Below are 23,708 nucleotides of genomic sequence, written 5' to 3' on the forward strand. Positions count from 1 at the left end.
TGCGGGTCAGCTCTGCTGTCTCATACTATCATCAGACCCATCTCAAACGTCAAAACAGTTCATGTTCGCCACAGGCTAAGGGAATTCAGACAAGGAACCTGTCTGTGTGTCTGAACTCCAGGACACAAAGGGGCTAAGACAGTGCATGCACACGTGTGCACACACACGCTTCTAAGCATGTCCTAAACCAGCAATAGGAAGGATCCTTCCAGAGGCTCACTCTGCCAGTGTGAAATTCCGTACTCATTGTGTTGCTTTTCCTACAGTAAATTTAAAATACATTAAGGTTTTATACAATAACACTTCTCCAAGTGTTAAAACTAAGGCTTTGGCCAGAACACAGGTTTAGAAGACAAAGTCAGGAATTAACACCAGAGCAGGAGTCACAAAAAGCTTGGTCTCATCTTTAAGATGCCTGGAACAGATAGGCAGGGGCAGTTTGGGGACAGAAATGTAAAGTCTCGGCTGCTCACAAGACCGGAATAAGTAACTCAAGCTCTGACTTAAAGTTTCAGACTTGGCTATGCCGTCATAACGACCAAGAGAAAACTAAACCACATCAAACCTCCTTGTTTTGTGTGACAGTAAATCCAGAACAACAGCATTTTTCAGACTGCGCGCCAGTGCTTTACATGCTGTTTGTGCCGAAGACTCAATTTCATGTTGATGCATAAATTATTTGGGAGATCTTTCTTCAGGCTCTGCATGAAAGCACCTACTGACAACAGCAGAGGCACAAACAATTGCCTTGAGGACCTCAAGAGGAGGTTTTCAAGCCTCCTCAGAAAACTCCTAACTTTGAACATCACTAGGAAATAAGAAACCTCGCCTACCCCATTATAAGTATTTGTTTATAATTGCTTCCCTTTAACAATGCAGTAATTTATAAGTAGATCAACGCTGGTAACTTCCAATACCTCTCATAACAGTTTTAATACCACTCACGGGTCTGATCTGCTATGACTTCACAACGCAGAGGAGCGGAAAAGCAGCGAGAGTGGAAAAGTAAAGCTGGGAAAGAAGCCTGGAGTTCTACTCATCTCATAAGCACTAAAGCTGGTAAAGAAAGGGGCTCTGCGAACTTTGATAAATAGAATAGAAAAACCTGAATTCTGAGTGGCCACTAAGGAGAAATATGTTATGCAGTCCAGGAAAAAAAAAAGACCCATGGGATGAGAGAGAGAATGACACTAGCAAATGACCCGCATAACCTCAATGTAAGAACCACGAGTCTCACCCCTACAGCATGTGAGACACATTCAATGCTGCTGCTGCCCCCAGCTATGTTCCCATCGGAGCGTTTCCAGCAGAGCTCAGCACTGCCTGTCCTCATCAGCCCTGACACTGAGCAGGCTGCGGGCAACTAGGACCGTTCGTATGGCCCAGGCGCCCCCTCTCACCTTGACAACGGGACCGGAGGAAAATCAAGATGTGGTTCCTGCTCAACCAGCCAATTGTGAGCCACCGGCTATTTACTGAGAATAACCTCCTACTGCCAAGCAGCAGCACTGAAAAGCTGAAAACTAGATCAAATTGTGCCCAGGGAACAGAAGGTGGTAGAGCCTACGATAAAGTAAGTTAAATAGGTGTTGGGTACAATGGAAAATAGAGGAGATACGCTTCGAACGGCTGTTCCGGAGGAAACAATCAATAACCTTATTGAAACACACCGAAATGTAACAATAAATGACCGTTTACCTGAGATACGTAACCGGGAGGCACGAAGATAGGTGGCATAGAACCGTTTGGTGACATCATAGGAACATGTGCTGGACCTGGGGACAAACAAGGCACCATTTTTAACAAACCAGGATCTCACAAACCCCAGACACCTTTTCTTCCAGAGGTGGTGGCTTGCTGTGGTGCCCGAAAAGGGAGCACGTGCACCCAGCTCTGTGTTTAGGGAACTGCTTTTAGACGAGTAGATTCAGAAGCAAGGCCCAAACTATCCAAACCACCCTACTTACATGGCATTTCTTTAACTGCAGAAAAATCAGCACAGATATATTTTATTTTAGTTCTTGTATTGTGACAGTGAAGTCTGCAACAGCACTGGCACTGCAGTAACTCTGACAGCTGGTTTAAATAAGACTATATTATTTTCACATCAAGTTGAATGAAAGCATTCCTGCCTGGGATTTGATGAAAGCAGAATGGACACGTTTGATATAACATCATGTGAAATGGTGAAAAATATTCCAAAAATGGAAGTACTGATAGATTCAACCCGACTAATGGGAGGGATTTTGACCTGACTCAGATCTGCAGTTCAGTCGCTTACCCGGAAGGTAACACAGAGCTGGCAGCCACACAGAGGGCACCAACGCTTCCCTCAGCAGCAGCCACAGAGCAGGCAGCCACACGGTGGGCTGCTAATGTTGCTGCCTTACAGTGAAGCAAGGTCACACGGCACCTACTGAAAGTGTTTAGATCAGTGGGGACCAACTGCCAAATAAACCCATGTGTTTGCATTCTGAGAATTCAAGGATCACTACAAAACCAGCTGAGATGCTGGCTTTTATAAGTGAGTAGAGTCTGCAGAGATGGAACCATGGCAATTGCCCAGCATTGCCTTGTTTGTGCTTTAAGTACAAACTGAAAAATCGGATAGATCCCATTGTAGAACATACAAACCCACATCTGACACTACAAAAAGAAACACTGGTAGTAATCCCGTGATATGTGCAAAATCAAAATATTCAGACTCAATACTTCAGGCTCTCCTTTACCTTGAATGCACTGGATGTGTCCATCTTCAGTTGTGATTGTAAATGTTTCACCTGGGTTGACCTGCACAAGAATAACCTGTAGGAAACAAAACACAAAGAAGGGTTTGGGTTGATTTTGGTTTTTTTTTTTTTTTAAATTTTAGTAATCACTTGGGGAAAACCCCAGCTTTTCCTTATACCCACATGTTCCACTAAAACAATATAGCTTTGGTGACTTTAGAAAGCAAAAAAGCGAGGTGAGAAACATGGACAAATAGAATGACATTTCCCCATACTTGGACAGAAAATCATTAGTTTTGCATAATTGGGATTTTTCTCTGACTCCTGCCAGAAGCGCTTCCCTTGAATATGCCTGAAATAATTAAATTGTAAACTTTGCTATGAAACTCAAAATGTATCATTTTCTCTCATTCTGTTTTTATACCGGTCATGGAACAACAACCGTACTGGTTAGACAGGACTTGAGGAGATCCCCATGACATCCCACTCTGATAGAAAGGAATCAGCCTATTTTGTAATGCTGCACCTCCAGTGATGGAGTTCCATCAGCTCCCCAGTATACGCACCACAGCTTCACCATCCTCACCCTTACAGATTTTACCATCTAACATCAACCTGAACCCTCACTCCAGGTCTTCACCACCAAGGAAAAAAGAGAATAAAGAATCACCACATGAAAAGATTGCGTTCTCCAGTTTAGATGCCTTACTCTGTATAGAAATCCATTCTGGATTTTTACCCACCTTTTTGTGGACACAGCACAATGCCGATGACTTCCACTTGTGGTTTCCTCCACCCCTGACCTTTTCCTAAAGGACCTCTTCCAAACCCAGCCATCCATTACGATAAGCTGCATACCCAAACGCAGTGCTTTGTGCTTGTAATTTTCCAGACGATCTTCCCAGTGACCACAACAATTCCAGGCTGCCGAGATGCTCGTGGTTCCTCCCATTTCATGCCAGTTGCAGATTTATTAAGTACACTCACTTCTATTATATTGGCCATTAATAAAAAGACCACTGAAAAGAATGGGACCTGAAAAGACCTCGTGGTCCCTCATTCAAGCCTTGTCTTTCGATGAATCCCACACTTTTCCAAAGCGTTTGCCACGCAGCTCATGCTGCAAGCGAAGCACATTTCTCCAGCTAAGGTACAGGAGAGTGAGTGGAAACGCACCCATTTACTGAAGGTACAGCTTCCCTCGAGCATGCAGATTCAGTGCACACTGATTTTGCACAGATCTCCTACATTCAAACTGTTCTGCATAAAACAAAACTGGAAGGGGCAGACTGTTAAAACACCACTTAACCCTGACACCGTAGCTTCTGCAAAGTGCTGCACTCAGCTTTAACTTTCTAGCAGAGGTGCAGAAGTGTAATAGACACAGACTCTGCTCCCACATGCCTACAGAACAGGAGATGATTTACACGAGGTAGAGGAGTCGCTTTTGGACACCAGTAAAACACCAAAATCCCTCAAAAGGCCCTCCAGCTGTCAGTAATATTTATCACAGTTCCACGAGAAGGACAGACGACAGACAATACTTGTAAAAATGGCACAATTAAAGCACTGAAGCTTAAGCAGATCTGTCAGTACATAAGTAAATTTATGGCTTAAACTCTACTGAAGGAGTAAGGAAAGAGAAGCGGTATTACTTGTGTACAGAAAACAGACAAGAATGGGCTGGGATTCGCCAGGGCACAAAGAACCAGGAAAGATGAGGCCAACAGCTGCAGCAAGAACATTCACAGGCAGGAACGGGATCCTGTTAGACATTCAGATCTTCAGAACAGGTTTCCATCCACTGAAAATCTCAAAAACAGTTCAGGAAAATATGAACTGAGCTCAGCGAAAAGGATCCTGAGCGAGTGGTGCAATCGGAGGGCTGCTGAGCCGTGTGGAGGTTGGAATTTCAGGAATGCATGGGGCAATGTCTTAGAGGAATGACTCACTCCGACTAATGAAGCGAATGCAGTTCCATCTACCTTCCACCAAGGAAAAATTCCAGGATGTCTGCGTGTTTCTAACGAGTCAATCTGCGCCAAGGCAGACAGCAGACCAGCGCTGGGAGCCACGGCAAAGTGAACGCTTTCCGGCGGCCGCGGAATCACTGCAGAGCTTGAGGGATCACCACAGCTTGAAAGCAAGTTCATAGCACTGCCCAGCCTACTGCTGTTATGCCCTGTTCACACACTTCCCAGTCCCTTATTCACACACTTCCCATTGCTGAAGCTTTTTCAGAACAAGAAACCCTTCCAGAAAACTGCAAACTTATCTTTGTCGTGGCCAACAGGAGCACGGAACGGATTGCACCCTGGACTTGGCACTGGTGAGGCCACACCTCAAATCCTGGGTTCAGTTTTGGGCCCCTCACTCCAAGAAGGATGTTGAGGGGCCTGAGCGCATCCAGGGAAGGGAACAGAGCTGGGGAAGGGGCTGGAGCCCAATGGTTCTGGGAGCCGCTGAGGGACCTGGGGCTTTTCAGTCTGGAGGAGGCTGAGGGGAGACCCCATCACTCTCTGCTGCTCCTGGAAAGGAGGTTGTAGTGAGGTGAGTGTTGGTCTCTTCTCCCAAGGCGATAGGATGAGAGGGAATGGCCTCAAGTTGCACCAGGGCAGGTTCAGATTAGCTATCAGGAAAAATTCCTTTACCAAAAGGGTTTTCAGGCACTGGAACTGTCTGCCCACTAATAATCCTTATTGATTATTTTACATGAGCTTTTAGAGCTCTCAAAACCTTAGTGTTTTATTAAATCCATATACTATATTTTTCCTTTTATTCTTTGATTTTGATATTTAATTTTAAAGCCCTTATAGGCATATAGCAACTTATCCTTTTATTTTGCAATCTTTTCACACTTCCACTATATCAATGTCAAATGATTTTCTTCCTCTCTGCATCTGCACTTCTGTTTTCTGACACTTATCAGTGCTGAGAGCCACATGCCTTTCTAACTTTGCAAATCAGCATCACAGTTGCTTTATTTCAAATCTCCCCCTCTCTCAGCCATTATACAAGTTAGAAAAACTATTTGTTGCCCCTCTGGTCTGTTTTCTACACCATATTTGAATGTCCGCCTCCCTCCCATGGCTGCTGGCACAGTGCTCCATGATGTGTACGTGAAGGCATAGGATCTACTTGCCTGCTGAATGCTGTCCCCATTGACCATGTGAGGTAGAAGCGGCACTTCATTCAGGATCGGCGTGGCTTCCAGGGGAGGCGGCTGGTCAGCCATCATGTCTGGGAACCATTCATGGACAACCGCTCACGTCAACCGCCTGCTGAAACAATGAGAGTGCCAATATTAGATAAGTCTCTCCCCTTTCCCAAATAATTCCCTCCTTTGTTTACCAAATTATATCAATGTTTCAGAAGAAAAATACAGCAAAGCCTTCAGGATGTTGTTTTGGTGGTTTTTTTTCTCCTCTTGCACTGTGATATCGAATCCTTTAATGACGGCAATTTAAAAACATTTCAAACTCAACATGAAAATACTGTCAGACTTCAACACGCCACAGGTTTTCCCCAAAGCTTTTCAAATAAACTGACTTTATTCAGAGACAAGTAACTATAAAACATCCACTTCTAGCTTCACTGCACATTTAAAAACCTGGACAAACAAGACAGTGTGAAAACCTTGGCGGGGATCGTGTTTCGGATACCCGAGTTCCTCACAGTGCAGCACACCCACCTACTCTAACGCATGACCCTCCTCTTCTTTGCCAAGTACTGCAGTTAAGCAAGAACTTCTGCCAAAAATATGTTCTTTAAATATTGCCCATGCATATTCAGCCTGACTTGCTCCGAGTGAGGAAACCAGCGCGGAAGTGATGCCCTTACATAGATGCATAACTTACACTTATGGAATCATAGGGGACCTACAAGGAAGATGAAGAGGGACTTTTTTCAAGGACATAGAATGATGGGATGAGGGAAAATGGCTTTAAATCAGAAGGGGAAGATTTAGATTAGACATTAGGAAGAAATTCTTCACAATGAGGGTGGTAAGGAACCTGAACATGTTACCCACAGAAGTCATGGATGCCCCATCCCGGGATGTGTCCAAGGCCACATTGGATGGGACACAGGTTTGGAGCCCCTGATGCAGTGGAAGGTGTCCCTGCCCATGGCAGAGGGGTTGAAACTGGATGGGCTTTGAGGTCCCTTCCAACCCAAACCATTCCATGCTTCTATAACGATTTGGTTGGAAAAGACCTTTGAGATCATCAAGTCCAACTGTACCAGAACTTCATTCCTAAATCAGTAGTAACAATTTCTAAATGGCTTGTACTCCAGAACCAGATAATTCACACACTATCAGTACATTTCTGTCTCTGTTATGATCAAAACATCCCCCAAACCATAAAATTTCTCTAACATAGCAATGTGTCACTGACACAGAGTCCAACGCAGCCAGAACCAAGTGTAAGGCAACACAAGGGAGAAGCGCACATCACACAAGAATCTTTAACCGAGTACCATGGAGAATTGCATCTGGAAAAGTGCTGCGTGGTTTTGGGCTTCTAGTGAATGATCTGTAATTGCAATAAGCCAAAATACAATCCAAGTGTTAGTGCATTTTCACTGCAGAGTTAATTCAGCATCCATAAAAAGCACAGGATAACAGGATACAGGAAATGCTGACATTTCCTTCTCCCTTCCCATTACCTCCTGTAAACCCAGACAGGAGGCAACACGCGGTTAGAACAGTCCAATTCCTCAAATTAAAATCAAAATCAAACCAACACCACTCCTCCCCCCAGTACATGCATGAACCAAGTCAGTCTACACACAGCTGCCAAGTTCTCATTCAGTTCTCCACAACCAGCACAGAATGACAGCGTTTGGGGGAAGGGGTGGAAATTTTTCTGGCAGGAACTCAGTCCAGAAAGGGTCTGTGATGAAAGCTGAAGTGACAAGGGTTTCCCCTGTGTTACCACCACAAGGTGAAGCAGATGGTAGCATCCATCAGTAAAAAACACACTCCTTCTTGCCTGCACACCCAGGTCAAAAGAACGTGTACAATCACAGAGCCACAAAACACAGCATGACAAAACACCCACGCTGCCGGAGAGCCCAGCTCACTCTGCACACCAGCTGTTTTCCAGGTTCGCCCCAGTAATGACTTAAAGAGGCCAAACAGGACTGCAAGGGCCAGACACAACCTCTGAAGTTCAAGCTCGTCCTAAATGTATCCAACTAGTTTGGATGGTATTTATTACTTGAATAAAATTATATTCCACCCTATCTGAATTACCTCGGCCAAGGAAACAAACTCATCTGATTGTGTATAATCATCCCACTTAAAGATACCCTCACGGGAACACTGCCAGGCAGCCTGGCCTGTTAAAATGAAGGAGGAGGTCCATCCACCGCACCTCTCCCATCTTCAGAGGTTTAGAGGTTGGATCTAAGCCTCAAATGCTGTAATAGGAATTCAGCAGACACGGGCAGACTCAAAATACTAGATTTTATATATGTATACAGTTTCAATTTCTTTCATCTAAGAACCTCAAAGAGGACAGAAATTAGCACTTAATGTATAGGGGAAAACCCTTCACCAAATAAAACCTCCATCTGCATTCAAATGTTCACCTAACCAAACCAACCACCTGCAAAAAACATCTTCTGAAACAAGCCCCGGTACCACCTGCCATTCTAAATAAATCTTTACAGTTTCTGTCCTGGTATCCATCGGCTGAACACAATGCTCCGAGGCTTTGTCTGCGTTAGCGAGCCTCACGGTGCAGTTGGTACAAATGGCAGAGCATCAACCCCCTCGTGGTTTTTAGAATCACAGAATGGTTTGGGTTGGAAGGGATCTTAAAGCCCATCCAGTTCCAACTCCCTGCCACGGGCAGAGACACCTCCCAGCGCATCAGGGCTCTCAAAGCCCCATCCAATAGAGGAATCCTTCATCCATTGCCCAAAGACACAGGCAGCATTTACATTTACACCTAAACACACCACATTCTACTCGCTCAGTACCGCAACAACATGTTTTTTAAAGGAAAAACTTAATTCTTGGGGTATTAGGAAACATATGATTCAATATGGTTAATGACACTCTCCAAAACCAGCAAATACAATTTCACGTCTCCGTGAATGGTTGGAGAAAACCGTACCAGCATAAACAAAACCATTATAGCAACTGCAGGGCAGTTTTGCCGGATGCAGAACACTGCAGCTCACGGCACAGCTGGGCTTGGAGGGCAGCAAGCCACAAAACACCAATGGAAGAGAGAAACACCGCCCTGCGTACCCATGGATTTACGCAAACCAGTGTTTTGCTGTTATAGTGCAGCCACTTTCCTTGAAAATACTTACAAGAGAGCAGCAAACAACCCTGCTGCTCTCGTTGGTAACCAAGCACGGGACAGCCCCTAAAAGCTTTCTAGGGAAACATAGCATTCCCACCGAACATCACATCAACAGCTTCGCCTCCCAAACGGCTCCATCTCATCCAAGGAAGCAGGTGGTATTTGGGTAAATAAAAAAAGAATTCCTGAAAAGTTATTACACACTCAGCACAATTTCCTGAAAAACAAAACACAGAAGAAGAGACCTCTCTGAGAGTCATTTCCCACACCCTTCCACTGCTGGGTTAGGAGCAGGGAATCCAGCCCCGCCGTCCGCCAGCTCAGCCCCACGGCTCAGCACCGGCAGCAGCACAGCATGGCTGCTCCGAGGGATCAAGGCTGCTGCTTCCAAAGAAAAGGTGGAGGGCAACCACAGAGACAAAAATCCAAGGATTCCAAACCCATCTCAATCCACAACTCCCACAGGCAAAGCCCTTCCAAGCCTCACAGCTTCCCTCAAACACTGTCACCGACACCGGGCATTCTCTGAACTCTCAGATTTCCCCACACCGAGTGAGCTTGGAAAGGCAAATCCAGCGGGAGGGTTGGAAACCACCCAAAAAGGAACAAAATACTGACAGGCAGAACTGCATCAAAAAGCTTCCCAGGTCCGCAATGCCAGGTGGGTCTATCCCACCTTGGAAAGAGAGACGCTGTTCTCCAGCATCTGCCCATGGCAGCGAGGTGTTTGCCATCACCACTCACTATCCAAGCAGTCAAGGCAAAAAAAAAAGAAGTGTTTGCACTAAGAATTCACAGGCTGCGCTGACATTACAGATGAGCTAAACTGCAACATTTTAAATTCTAGACTGAAAACAAACACGAAAAATCCCATCTGAAAGCATTAAAGACTAATTGTGTAGTTTTCAGAGTTGCCAAGGAATAGACTGCGAGTCAGTGAATCATTCTATATGAATCAATAGCAGGATGCATAGAGGCCTCTTCCAGAGCTCCATCAGCTCACACTGGAGATTTCCAAGTCAGTATGGAATTAAACAGATTAAGTTTTAGAAAGGTTACATTGTGCATGGGTGCTTCTGGCCCGATTCATCCCTTCAGAGTGGCTCCTACTAGCCATCGGCTAAAGGTCGTTCCCGTACCTCGTTTGAGCTGAAGGATGAATTCAGCCCATGGAGCGTGACAGCCACGGGAAAAAAAGAACTGGGACCAACCAGCTCAGGAACAAAGCTCCCAAAGCAGTGCTGTAGCAAAACGAGGGAAGTCATAGTGGATATCACATTTCTAAGTTAACAGAAGCCAACGCTGGAAATCAGCCTTCAAAGCCGTAGCTCAAGCCATTTGTTCAAGACACAGGCATCAAACAAGCTGAACTTGGCACAGCATTAAAAAAGAAGACATTTAAACCATAGAATCACAGATTGGTTTGGATTAGAAGGGACCCTGAAGCCCACTCAGTCCCACCCCTCCGCCATGGGCAGGGACACCTCCCACTGGATCAGGGGCTGCAAGCCCCATCCAGCCTGGCCTGGAACCCCTCCAGGGATGGGGCAGCCACCCCTGCTCTGGGCACCCTGGGCCAGGGCCCTCATCTTGAAGAATTTCTTCCTAATGTCTAATCTAAATCTTTCATCTTCTAATTTAGTCATTCCTCCCCATCCCATCACTCCATGCCTCTGTAAAAAGTCCCTCCCCAGCTTCCCTGCAGCCCTCTTCAGGCACTGGAAGGATGCTGTAAGGGTCTGGCTGGAGCCTTCTCCAGAACATGAAATAAAACCAGTTCATACTTATAAAACGTACCCTGAGAAGCGTTCCTGAGTCACTCGGTGCTGCGCTGATGGAATATGGTTAATCATGTTCACCATATTAAAAAAAAAAAAGGCAACATTTTCCACTGACAGCCTTGCACTACAAAGGCTTCTAAGAAAAACAGAAAATCGTAATGACTGGCCTTCCAGAAAACAATTACCGCACACAGCGGCTGTGCCTGACCTCACTTCCTGACATAGTAAAAATGCCGCGACTCTTGGAAGACTGAAACATTGGCCTTCCCTTTTCTCCAGCCTGAATTCTTCTCAAGCAGGGCTGCAGTCATCCTGGCCCCGCTCCAGTTGCCGAGGATTCGCACTGAGCTCAGTGTTCATTGATTTCTCCCACTCCCATCTGAAGTCAGCGCCTCCGCTGTGGAAGCTGGGCTTCAATTTACACACAAACTGGCTCTTGTGCTGCCCAGGCAGAAGGAGCAAAGCCAGGGTGGGTGGCTGGGTGGTACGAGAGCATCGCACCTCCAGGCTGGAAAGCGGGAAGTCACGGAGCCTCATCAGAGATTAAAATCTAAAACAGTCTCAATCCAAAGTGCAAGAAATCCACAGCTCCAGCACCTCGGGGTAGTTTTCAGCAGAAACAGCTTCAAGATTACAGTAGCAGTATCTCGAAGAAAAGGTTATGACCAGAGTAAGTTTCTCATATAAACACATCGCTCCTGTTACATCAAGAGCTTTGGGACAGGCAGGAGTAAACACCGACACCGCAGCAACCGTTCCACAGACGTGGTTTCTCTTCATGCAGGAACAATGGATTTGGAGCTATTTATGTGCAGGGCACGTAAAAACAAAGCAGAGTTTCTGTGTGCATCAAAAGTACTTTATAGTGCTAGACAAACCAAGAAAAACGTCATATACTGAAAAACTAATGCTTCCATTGGAATTCTATCCTCTAATCACGTTAATAGAATATGAGATTATCCATCGTGCAAAGGTGCAGCAGCTTTAAAATCCTGTTATCTCCTACTAAAATAACTTCCTAGCATATTAAAAGTCTCTTTCCAGAAGATATCAAGTGAAAACTAAACAGGGGGGAACACTGCAGATAGAAATGGATTGGCTGCATTCCACTGTCTGAAGGGGAAGCTGAAGGGATTTCAGACACAGTAAAAACAAGTACTTTACAGTCCCACACAGAAGCTGTCACAACACCTGCATTTTCATTACAGCAAGTGCTTCGTTTAATCTGAGAAAGTTCCTAGTTCAAGGCACTGATCCTTTGAACGGGGCATGTTTTATACAGCATGCCTACGCTGGAGAGAACAACGTGTCCGGGGCCGAAGAGGAAGTCTGACGGAGCGCTAGAAACTGAGCTCAGACTTCCTGATTTCGAGGTTCGGTGCCTTACGCAACCTTCCAGCCCGATCACAGCTTACGTTGATGGCAGGAAGTAAACGACTTCGATAGTGCTGTTTATTAAAAGCTGTATCGTATACAAATCTAAAGTTTTAATTATACCTTTTCACATTAATAGAATTACTAATCATAGAACAGTTTGGGTTGGAAGGGACCACAAAGCCCACCCAGTTCCACACCCCTGCCATGGGCAGGGACGCCTCCCACTGGATCAGGGGCTCCAAGCCCCATCCAACCTGGCCTGGAACCCCTCCAGGGATGGGGCAGCCACCACTGCTCTGGGCACCCTGGGCCAGGGCCTCCCCACCCTCAGCGTGAAGAATTTCTTCCTAATGTCTGATATAAATCTTCCCCCTTCCAATTTAAAGTCATTCCTCCTTGTTCTATCACTCCATGCCCTTGCAGAAAGTCCCTCCCCAGCTTTCCTGGAGCCCCTTTCACTACTGGAAGGCTGCTATAAGGGTCTCCCCGGAGCCTTCTCTTCTCCAGGCTGATCAACCCCAACTCTCTCAGTCTGTCCTCACAGCAGCCCTCAGTATTATAGTATTATATATTTACTATAATTTTATATATATTTATTTTCTCTAAGCCAGGGAAAAAAAACAATAGCCTCATAATATGCAACATAGCGTCTTTTACCTTGGGAAAAAAGCAACATTCAGGACTGGATCTGTGGGCACACACATACACCAATCTCATGTTCCCTGGTAAAGAAAATGTGGAGACACTGCCATGCCTTCAACTCCCGATCTCTTGCAAACTGGGACTCCTGAGTATTTTAAACACACTCTAACCTGACATTTAAGTTTGGCATCTCCAAAGGCTGCTAGAGAGAACAAAAGTCATCCCCAACCTCAGGCAAAGGAACAACCTCATCAAAAGACCAAACCTTCTCCATGGATTCCAACCCCCCTCACCCTTCCAGTTTGAAATTTATGTCCCACACGATTTTAAGGTAAGAAACTTTCTGGCAAAAAGATACAAGCTACCCTCTCCCACCCAAGTTTTCTAAATAAACAGCATTAACAAGGTGTTTAAGATATCATCCCAATCCTAAAATAGTTCTCCCCTGACACGGGACCACACAGGAGGTGTTCGAGATGGACTGCGTTACTTTTAGCAAGATTAAGGGAACTTAACAGCAGCTCCGTTACAACTGCAGCTCTGCAGAGACCACCACCGCTCCACAACAGGCATCTGTTCAAAACCAAACATACGGTTTGATTAACATGCTGGAAATTGTTTATAATGACACCCAAGTGAATTTGTCTGTGCTGTCCTGTGTGAAGACTGGCTGCCCGCCAGAAGGGTGCCATGACTCTGATACTGAAAGCCTTCTTCACAGCTTACCCAACAAATGTGCTCGGTCAAGCAGTTTTCATCTTTCCAGCTGTGAAGCCCAACGTCTTTTCGCTCCAGGATTGCTAGGGCCTTGCAATGTTGACCTAGGCAAGGCCTGCGACCCACGTAAAACAGAAACGCTCAACAAGGTGCCCACCCCAACTGCAGACACAGCACAAGGTTTCCATGCTCTGAACCGAGGGTTGTCTCCTAGAAACCCTCGTAAAATAGGTTTCTCCCCTTTTGACAGCTAAAAAAGTAACATTTCTCCATGTTTTCCAAAACATTTAAATGCTCCTTAAGCACTTATTCCAAAGCAGTGCTGATAGTTTCCAGGGTAAAATACAGAAGTGGCCACAAGGCTTTTATCACCACTGACACACCTTCTGCCCTCACAAAAGCCACCGAGGATCCAAAACATGGGGCTGGTCCCCAGAAGGACCCCCAGGTACCTCCTGAAAGCTGCGGAAACTGGGCTCTGCGGCCACAGACGAGAATGACCCACAGAGGCTAAGTCAAGGTGTGAATGCTCTGTAAGAGAGCGAGGCTTGGGAGGAAGCAACTACTGAATTACAGGACACGTTTGTCCTAAAGACGATTGAGTATTAATGCTCACTTATTGGGTAACTGCGAGACCTGATTGCCTGCAGAAACTCTCCCTGAAGAAGGGGTGCGATTGAGATGGGAAAGGCCTTACATCACGGAAACCAAATCCCCCTAAACCCGCAGAGAAACAGCAGCTACAACACAGTAAGACATGTGGGAATTCCAACCCAAGTGACAGTATCAATTTTCAGCCTCCCTCACCTATCTGGATCAAGTTCCTGGTATGACTGTGCCAGGAAAGCAATAAAAACCACTGCTGCCTTCCACCCTCAAACAGAAACGACACAAGCAACCGCCCAGAGCCCTGCAGAATTATTCTCTAGCCTGAAACTCCATCCCTCGAGATGCGAGAGCTCTACTCTGTGCAGCAGAGAGGCCAACGCGCAGTCGGAAGGGTTGTGTTCACCCTCCAGGGTTACACACAGTTTCCCTCCTCTTCACAAGAGAAGCTCCACCACTAAGAACTGTGATCTGGGAAGAAAGAACCTGTCAGTGTCCAGAGCATGTGAGATTTGACTTGATTTGAGCTGTTATTTAACAACAGGCCCATTGATGACATCAGGGCTGTGTCTGTCCTCTGAATTACACATTTATGAGGCCTGCAAAGTTTGCATTAAGAGTTCTTATTACTTTTACTTTACATATTACTTTTAGATAAATATTTTCCCTCATTGCTTTAATTTTTTCATGTCTTCACGCTCATTGCCTGAAAAGCAGAGTCATCTCCTCAGCGCTTCTGTCCTACTTCCGAAGTGTCCAGTCCCATAAAAAGGAACAAGGTAGTTCCCAAAAGTTCCTGCTGCTTCTAGAAAGGTTCAAGAGAACTGAACACCTCAAAGGACTGAGCCCTCAAAGTGTTTAATTCTTATTTCAACTTTTTAAAATAACAGGATTAAGGTGTTTCCCAGCTGTATCAATGTTGTTAAAAAAAGGAATTAAACGCAAACCTGCATCTTTCCATCAGCGGGGAAGATGATGTTCTGAAGTGAAGTTGCTCATTTTAATGTCCTAAAGCTACACAAAGCAGGACATTTTCAAGCTTATATGAAAAAGCTTTTAATAAAAGCAATGTAACACATGTACTTATTTTAAATATGATTTTCTGGGAGTGAAACTGTGCCCCCTGAATTTCAGAACATTGTTCTGGTTGTTTAGGCCTTGAAGGACACCAGTTGATGTACGCATCAGCGACATGCTACTGAAATTCCATACCCAAAAGTCTATCTAAATCACTTAGGAATCATGGAAGTAACATACTCTGTGGTCCATGGAAAAGTAATTCCAAAAAAACTTCTGGCCAGAGGCACCAGAATAGAGAGCCCTGCTGAAGTGAAAAATTGAGGAAGGAAAACCCTACACAGAACCAAAGCGGTGTCAGTGACCTCGCAGGACACGTGGTGCAGTCACGTTAGGTGGTAAAGAACAGCTGGAAAGCCAAGAGGGTGTTCCCTTGCAAATAGAATACACAGCTCTAGAGACAGCCCCACTGCCATAAGAGCAGTTGGAGCAGGCAGCGGATAGCACATAGAATCATAGACTACTTTGGTTGGAAAAGATCTTCAAGATCATTGAATCCAACTGTACCTATCCACCACGAAACAGACCCCTGAGCACCTCATCTGCCTGCCTTTTAAATCCCCCCAGGGATGGAGATGCCACCACCTCCATGAGCAGCTGGTTAGAGTGCCTGAAAACCCTTTCAGTGAAGGATGTCTAATCTGAACCTCCCCTGGTGCAACTTGGCATCCTGGCATCCGACAGGATCAATACAAGCAGGAGTTTGCTTTCAGGACTCTGTAGGCACTGAGGAAAGCAGTCTGATTTTCCACCAGCTCCCATTCAACGCTTCTGCAAACCAAGTGTGCTGGATGCGTCCTGCCAATGCACCAACACAAAAAGTTTTTCTGTTGAAGAACTCTCTTACAAAACATGACTGCAAACCCAAGCACAACAACACAGCCAGCACAAAGGATTTCTTCAGCCTGTAAGCGATTATGCAAGCATCAAGCAAGGAATTATTTTGATACACCAACTACAGGCTGTATTCCTTGCACAACTCAAGAAGAGGTTCAGGCTGTAGCGCATTAGCTGCATGGTGGATCAAATTCTGCTTATTCTCCTCTCAGGTAGCACGCACTGTCCTACTCAATCGCTTCTACTTTTGTCTACTTGTATCTTTAAGAATGCAATGCCATGGTTTCACAAGGGTCTGGCACATCAGAAGGCAATTCATAAGAATCTTCATCTAAAAAATCCCAGGAAGCTGCAGAAGTCTTGCTCTCACAAGTGCCACACCGTGGCAACTCTGTCAGATTCCTCTCTGCTTTTCAAGCAGGTCACTTCCATGACCATCAACTCCATGGCTGAGGAGCTCAGTTCCATGAGCTCCAACTAAAATCAATGTATCTGATAAGGCTCCCAGTTATCAGTATGGTACCACTCGCTGTGGTTGTCTACACAGAAAATGCATTTCACTACAACCAGAATGTCTTTTCTTTATCCAAGGGCCAATTATCCAAGTCTCTCTAAGGAAAAAAATTCCCAACTACAGGGGCAGGAGGAGGAGACAGGGAGCGAGTAAAGTGGAAACAGAGATAAGGTTGCTAACTTATACAATCAATAATGTTTATGTGGAAATACTGAAACTCCTTTTACCTGAAGAATTCTATCACTTCTTCCTTCCCTAATTAATTTTTTCCATTTATAATAAAATTCTCAAAAAACTTCTTCCAGGAAATAAAATGAAAGGAAGCCTAAGTTTTGAAGCCTGGCATACTTCGATATTATTATTTTACAAGGGCATGGAGTGATAAGATGAGGGGGAATGGCTTTAAATTGGAAGATTTAGATTTAGATCAGACATTAGGAAGAAATTCTTCACGAGGAGGATGGTGAGGCCCTGGCCCAGGTTGCCCAGAGCAGTGGTGGCTGCCCCGTCCCTGGAGCGGTTCCAGGCCAGGTTGGATGGGGCTTGGAGCCCCTGATCCAGTGGGAGGTGTCTGTGCCCGTGGGACGGGGTGGGACTGGATGGGCTTTGTGGTCCCTTCCAACCCAAACCATTCCATGATTCTATGATTATTTCACCTTAAAGTGTCACTTAGAGACTTAACAAGAAAAAAATGCTTCATAAAATCTGGGAGAAGAGCAAACCATGTCGAATAATTACCGTTGACTCTCTCTTGCCTTCAGCGTGCTCCTGCTGGCGTGCGTGTTCCACGGTCTGTACCTCTGTAGTGTGAGCAACGTGCTGTGCTGTCCCTCAGTCTTCTTTCTGCAGACAAAAAAATAGCCATTGTGATTTCCTTTTTAGTGACTTGGCAGACATAAAGGAAAAAAAGGTGCAGAAAACCACCTACATGCAATAAAACAGCAAGAGACATCAGCAAGCAGCCGGTGATTAACTCCACCAGCACCAGCAAATAAAACTCACGGACGACTCCTCTGGGGAAGGAGCCGAGCACCTTCCTGCAGTCTGCGCAGAATGCAACACCGGACAATTGTGCCCATGCTACGCATGGATTTATCGCTGTACCCGCCAAAGACACGCTGCTGCTTTAGCTCTGGGCTCATGCGCAAAAGGGAACTCGAAGGCTATGAAGACGGTTCCCATAGGAAGAGCTTGCTGTGGATATTCAGTGTAGTTACTTAGCTATCTACTCAGTGCTTTGTTACTCTATATGACAATATCTATGAAAAAATACCCATTTCCAAAATGTACGTGAATGCATCCCTATTCAAATTATCATGCACATATTTATACTCTGATAGGGAACGCAAAAAATGAAATTTTACAATCTGGAAAACACAATCACAGTTCACTCTTACAGGGCAGCACAGCCTTAGTGTAGAAACTGTTCCACCAAAGATGCTCCACCGGGCGAAGGTAATGAACAGTGTTAGCACTCACTGAAGCTGTTTAAGATTTTCAATTTAATGATGTAAACCCCGTTATCTTTCTCAAGCTACTGGATCCAGCACCAAAACCAAACCGTGCGCACCCTGAGCATTATAAATTGCACTGGTTTGGCTCTCTAAACTTTGGATGTCTTTACAATCATTAGCCAATTCCCATTATAGTTTTCCTAAAGATAAGGCACAGGCACATTGGTTCTGCAGTTTTCCTGGAACTGGTCCGAGCAGTCCCTGCCCTGATAGCTCCCCGAGGTCGCCTACTAACCACGCTGGCTAACCCTGAGCTGCGCCAGCCAGCAGAAGCTCACAGCTTCCTCCTGCAAACACAGCAGACCCATTGTTATTTCCCCCAGAAAGGTGATACTGTCTTGAAGCCGCAGATGTTTCTGAAGTCACAGCCGAATAGATGTTCCTCCTGAACTACTTTTAATAAGAGGTGGGCAAAAAAACCCATAAAGCAACAGGCCCCAATGCCAGAAAAGCGAACCTTGAGTACACGGAGGCATTTTGCACATCAATCGAGACATGGGGGACAATAGCAGATTTACATTAAGACGGAAGGGGACCGAGGGCTCCGAGCCAGTGGTGTGTCTTTGCTGATCACTACACAGAAAGGATTGTGTTAGCACCACTGAAAGAATAAATTATTGCTGCTTTTACAATAAGCTCTTCAAGAATGCAATAAAGAGTTCAGTGTGCCCTCCTCAAGCAGGAATCCAAAACTTTTGAGCTCAGGTCTGGCTGGCAGCACAGATAACAGCTGAAAACGGGCCATCTTGACCTTGGGAAGCATCGGGACAACGCACTAAAAACAGGTAAAACACCCGAAAAGGGCACTTGTGATATTCACCAGCCTTGAACCGGAGCAGCGAGCAGCCATGACTGTAAATACCAATAGTTCAGACCTGATCCTTATGCGACACAAAATCAGAAGTGAGAAAAGCAGCTTTTTTCTTGCCTGTTGCAAGATTACTAATGCTGGGGTTTCTCACCTGCTTTCAGAGATAAATTTAAAAGTCTTCCCTGATCAAACGCAATGATGAGAGGCAATTAAGAAAACATGTAAAATGTTAGAATTGTTAGAACATTTCATACTGGATCATGATTTGGATGCACAATACTGTAAGAACACCTTCCCAGTTGTGTGCTTTCTTAAACGTTAGAAGCTTCGTCCTGCATGTAGACCAGAACTCTTCAAGTTGGGGAAAGAATAGGTCATCAAATAAAAGCACCAGTTTCAGTCTTCCAAGCTTAAAACATGTATTTAAACTTCCTTGAAATTCACCCAAAGGGATTCCATACCCTTTTTCAATAACAGGTGTACAAATCATAGAACTGCTTGGTTGGAAAAAACCTTTGAGATCACTGAGTCCAACAGTACCTGTCCACTACTAAATCATCCCTGAGCACTTCATCTGCCCATCTCTTAAGCACCTCCAGGGATGGGGACTCAACCACTTTCAGCACCTGAGAACCCTTTTGGTGAAGAATTTTTTCCTGATATCCCGTCTAAACCTCCCCTGGCGCAACTTGAGGCCATTCCCTCTTGTCCTATCACCTGTCACTTGGGAGAAGAGACCAACACCCACCTTGCCACAACCTCCTTTCAGACAGTTGTAGACAGTGATAAGGTCTCCCCTCAGCCTTCTTTTCTCCAGGCTAAACCACCCCAGGTCCCTCAGCTGCTCCTCACACAGCTTGGTCTCCAGCCCCTTCACCAGCTTCATTGCCCTTCTCTGGACTTGTTCCAAATGGGCCTACAAACGCAGACACAGCCCCGCTCAACCGCGCGGCATTCCAGCAGGGTTTGTCAAGGCTAGGCACGCTCTCCCATGAGCAGAATGCTGGAGTTTCTACTGTTTGCTCGGTACATGTGAAATCTTGGGGGTTTAAGGACTCACCAAACCTTTCCTAAAAATAAACACAGAAGATGAAAGAGTGCTGGCATGGGTGTGACAGCCCACACAGCCAACACGATGCAAACGCCAGCCTACAAAACCCAAACAAAGGACAGTTAGAAATGCCATACAGAACATTCACACTCAACTTTGTCACAGTTTAGGTTTCAGCACAACATCAAAGAAAGATGCAGTTTTTGACCAGTAAACGCATTTGTGTAGACAAAGTTCTCTCTGCTCCCTCTGAAGGTGAGCACCCCAGGAGTTATTGTTTAAAACAATTCTAACATCCAACCCCTCCAAAACACTGGCAAATAATACTGTAGTAAAATTAGCTCCCGAACTTCACCAACAAAAATAAGCCATCCTAACATAACAGGAATGAAACCAGCCTGCAGTAGGTACCTGCGCGGATACAAAGCCCCAGAAGTATAAATTATTCTGTTCCATTGTCAAAGTGCTGCTTCACTGCGGTTAAGGCCAAGTTTTTCCACAAACTTGCTGGCAAAAGCTGCTCCAGGAGAGGTTTCCGACCGTGTGCAAGTCCTGTTTATCCGCAGACTGCTGTATCAGGAACCACTAAGATGCAGGACAGCAGCGGACACAAAGTAGACAGACTTCAACTCTGCTTTACGGAATAGTGGATTTGTTTGACCCTTGCTAAGAAGAAATTATTCCCAGACAACAACAGCATTCCAAAACTTTTAGAGATTTGGAACACAGGAAGGTAGAAAGACCTAAAAGAGAGGACAGCGTAATAGCTGGCTGGTTTTCAACACGCACAATTGCACACACAGAGGCTTGAGAAAGTCAACATCTTTCCTATTTTACCACCTTATCCTTTCTCACATACAAATTACATAAAACAAGGAAAGGAATGCAAGGGTGGGAAGCAACTCAGATTTTTGCTCCTTATCCACAGAGACACTGAACAAAACACAAACTTATTTTCTTTTACACTGCAATATTAACTCCAAGGTCAATTTATTGGCTTAAAATACAGAGAGGATCCTTCCCTGGTTAAAATGCTAATCTGAGTCTCAGGAAATCTAGATTCAATTCCCTGCCTCACCACATACTTCCTGTGTGACCTTGGGCCATAAATATTTTGGTGCCTCAGTCTTTCCATCTGCGACTGAGATAGTATTTCCCTATTGAACTGCGCCTCATAAAGATAAATACATTAGAAGAACATTAGGAATCGCAGACCATAGGCATCGGCCCACCGGGCAGCTGAAGAACTTATTGGTGTGTCAATATTCACAATTAGGGATCAGATAAAGCACGGAAGGATTGCCGATGCTAAAACCCTGGCTACCACTGGGCAGAAAAGACATGGAATCATAGAACGGTTTGGATTGGAAGGGACCTTAAAGATCACCCGGATCTATCCCCCCTGCCACGGGCAGGGACAATATTCCAAGAGCCGACAGAAATTGAAACCTCAATTATGGAAATAAATTGAGCTTTATAGAAAATTTCCATCATCCCAACAAGAAACCCAAGTGGTGAGTTTTAAAGAGAAAGAAAACTCGGGAAACAGCTGAGAGGAGGCTACTCGAGGAAGCAGATACACCTGCCGGCACCGCATTACTGCCCCGTTTTCTGAGCTTGGGGCTGCGCAGGAAGCGGCTTAAATAAGAGGGATCCGGGGGGCTGCTGAGGCTGGGGGCCAGGAACCCCTGGAGCTTCTCCCCCAGCCCTCCGGACGCTGCCGGTGGGAAGTCAGCAGCCTTTCGTGAGAGGCAGTAAAGGGGACTGGGCTGCAAAGCAGTCACAGTAGGGTCCCCACCTTGGCTACTGCCCCAAGGAGGAGGAGGGGGGCAAAGCAGGAAAGGGGGAGGGCAAGAGATGGTCACCACCCAAACAGGGGATGACAGGACTGACCTCCCCCTGCCCCGACCCCAGGAGGAGCTGGGGGAGGTGTCTGGCACCGGAGCTGCCGAGCAGCCAAGGGGAACAAGGAGAAGGCTACGTGGCATTTACAGGCAGCAGCTCCGGCTGCGAGGAGGGAGAACGCGGAGGGGGGGGGGAGGCGACTTCAGATCTCAACACCCTCGGCCCATAGAAACAGAAGAGAAAGGAAAGGAAAAAGGGAGAGAGGGGGAATTTGGAGCAGGAAGAGGGAGCCCGGGGATCTCGCTGGCGTTAACCCCATGCATGGAGGCACAGCGGGGCTGGCCGGGATACAGCCGGGTCACCCCGATCCCCAACCCCGGCGGCCGCCGCACCCCTTCTGCCCCCCGGACCCTGCGGGCAGCGCTGCCCTACAGCCCTCCCGCTCCTGCCCCGGGTTGCCCGAGCCCTGCCTCCCCCAGACACTGGCACCCCACCCCATCCTCACCCAGTTCGCCCCACACCTCAGGCACCCCATCCTCCTCCCAGGATGCCCTATTCCTCCAGACACCCCATCCTCTCCCCATCCCATCCCACACCTCAGGCACCCCAGGCTCCCCTCATCCCATCCCACACCTCAGGCACCCTATCCTCGCCTCGGACCGTCCCACTACTCTGGGCACCCCATTCTCTCCCCATCCCGCCCCACATCCCGGGCCCCCCTTCCTCCCCCTAAACACCGAGTACCCCATCTTCTCCTCATCTTTCCCCATCCCACCCTATACTCGGACACCTCATCCTGTTCCGTACCCCGAGTACCCATCTTCCAGCCATCCTCCCCTATTCCCCAGGCTCTCCAGTACACCCTCCTGCCCTGTACACCCCATCACCGCCCTGCTCTGAGCACCCCATCCTCCTCCGTTCTCCTTGCAACCTATCTTTCCCCCATCCTCCTCCCAACCCGGAGGACCCCTCTTCCTCTGTCCTCTGCACAAACCCGGGCACCTCATCACTGCCCCCCCCCCCAGCACCCCCTCTTCTCCCGTACTCTGTACACCCCTTTCCGTGCACCCCATCCTCTCCCCAACTCCAAGTACCCCACTTCCTCCCATCCTCCCCCATCCCCCGGGCGCCCTGTCCTCCCCCGTAACCCACGCACCCCATCCTCTCGCCATCCCTGAGCACCTCTCTTCCGCCCATCCTCCCCTCATCACTGCCGCCCCCAGCACCCCCTCTTCTCCCCATCCTCCCCCGTTCCCCACTCCCCCCTCCGCCCCCGATCCTCCCCCATATCCCGGGCACCCCACCACCGCCCCCCCCCCCAGCATCCCCTCCTCTCCCATTCCCCGTGCACCCCCTCTTCCCCCCATCCTCCTACCGAGTACCCCGTCCTCCGCCGTAAACCCCATCACTGCCCCCGTACCCCACGCACCCCCTCTGCCCCCCATCCCCCCTGCCCCCATCCTCTTCCCATCCTCCCCCATTGCCCGTGCACCTCATCCTCCCCCCAACCCCGAGCACCCCCTCGTCCCCCGCCCCCGGCACTGACCGTGGGCCCCGCTCAGCCCCGGCACTGCCCGCCGCCTCCCGCCCGCGCCGCCATCGTGGAATGCGGGCGCTGCGCCTGCGCCGCCGGCTGCTCGGGGCGGGGCGCGCGGGCGCGACAAACACACCCCGCCAAGAGACAGCGGCTCTCGGCCGACCGCGCCCGGGAAAAGAGGCGCGGGGGCGCCGAAAGGAGGGCTCGTGGTGGCACTTGGTCCTAAAAGGGCTGGAGCCCTCCTGCCGGGGGACAGGCTGGGAGCTGGGGCGGAGCGGCCGGGAAAAGGGGGCCCCGGGAGACCTTAGAGCAGCTTCCAGTGCTGAAAGGGGCTCCGGGAAAGCTGGGGA

At 47.3% G+C, this 23,708-nt stretch overlaps 1 protein-coding gene across 2 annotated transcripts in view; it reads right to left on the bottom strand.

Annotated features, from left to right (window-relative positions):
* The window catches only part of LOC104054293 (fibronectin type-III domain-containing protein 3A-like), a 44,278-nt gene extending 20,781 nt beyond the window's left edge, over window positions 1-23,497 (bottom strand). Inside the window, exons 1-5 of one of the 2 annotated variants that reach the window (XM_054075513.1) lie at window positions 23,368-23,497; window positions 17,339-17,443; window positions 5,872-6,007; window positions 2,730-2,805; window positions 1,699-1,775 (exon numbers count right to left, since the gene is read on the bottom strand). In XM_054075513.1, the coding sequence (XP_053931488.1) occupies window positions 1,699-1,775; window positions 2,730-2,805; window positions 5,872-5,967 (249 nt within the window). In that variant the 5' untranslated portion in view covers window positions 5,968-6,007; window positions 17,339-17,443; window positions 23,368-23,497. Of the gene's footprint in view, window positions 1-1,698; window positions 1,776-2,729; window positions 2,806-5,871; window positions 6,011-17,338; window positions 17,444-23,367 lie in introns of both variants that reach the window. The other variant, XM_054075512.1, reaches the window with a different exon arrangement.
* Between the last annotated feature and the right edge of the window lie 211 nt (window positions 23,498-23,708).

The sequence above is a fragment of the Cuculus canorus genome, chromosome 10 (assembly GCF_017976375.1).
Source record: "Cuculus canorus isolate bCucCan1 chromosome 10, bCucCan1.pri, whole genome shotgun sequence".
NCBI lineage: Eukaryota > Metazoa > Chordata > Aves > Cuculiformes > Cuculidae > Cuculus > Cuculus canorus.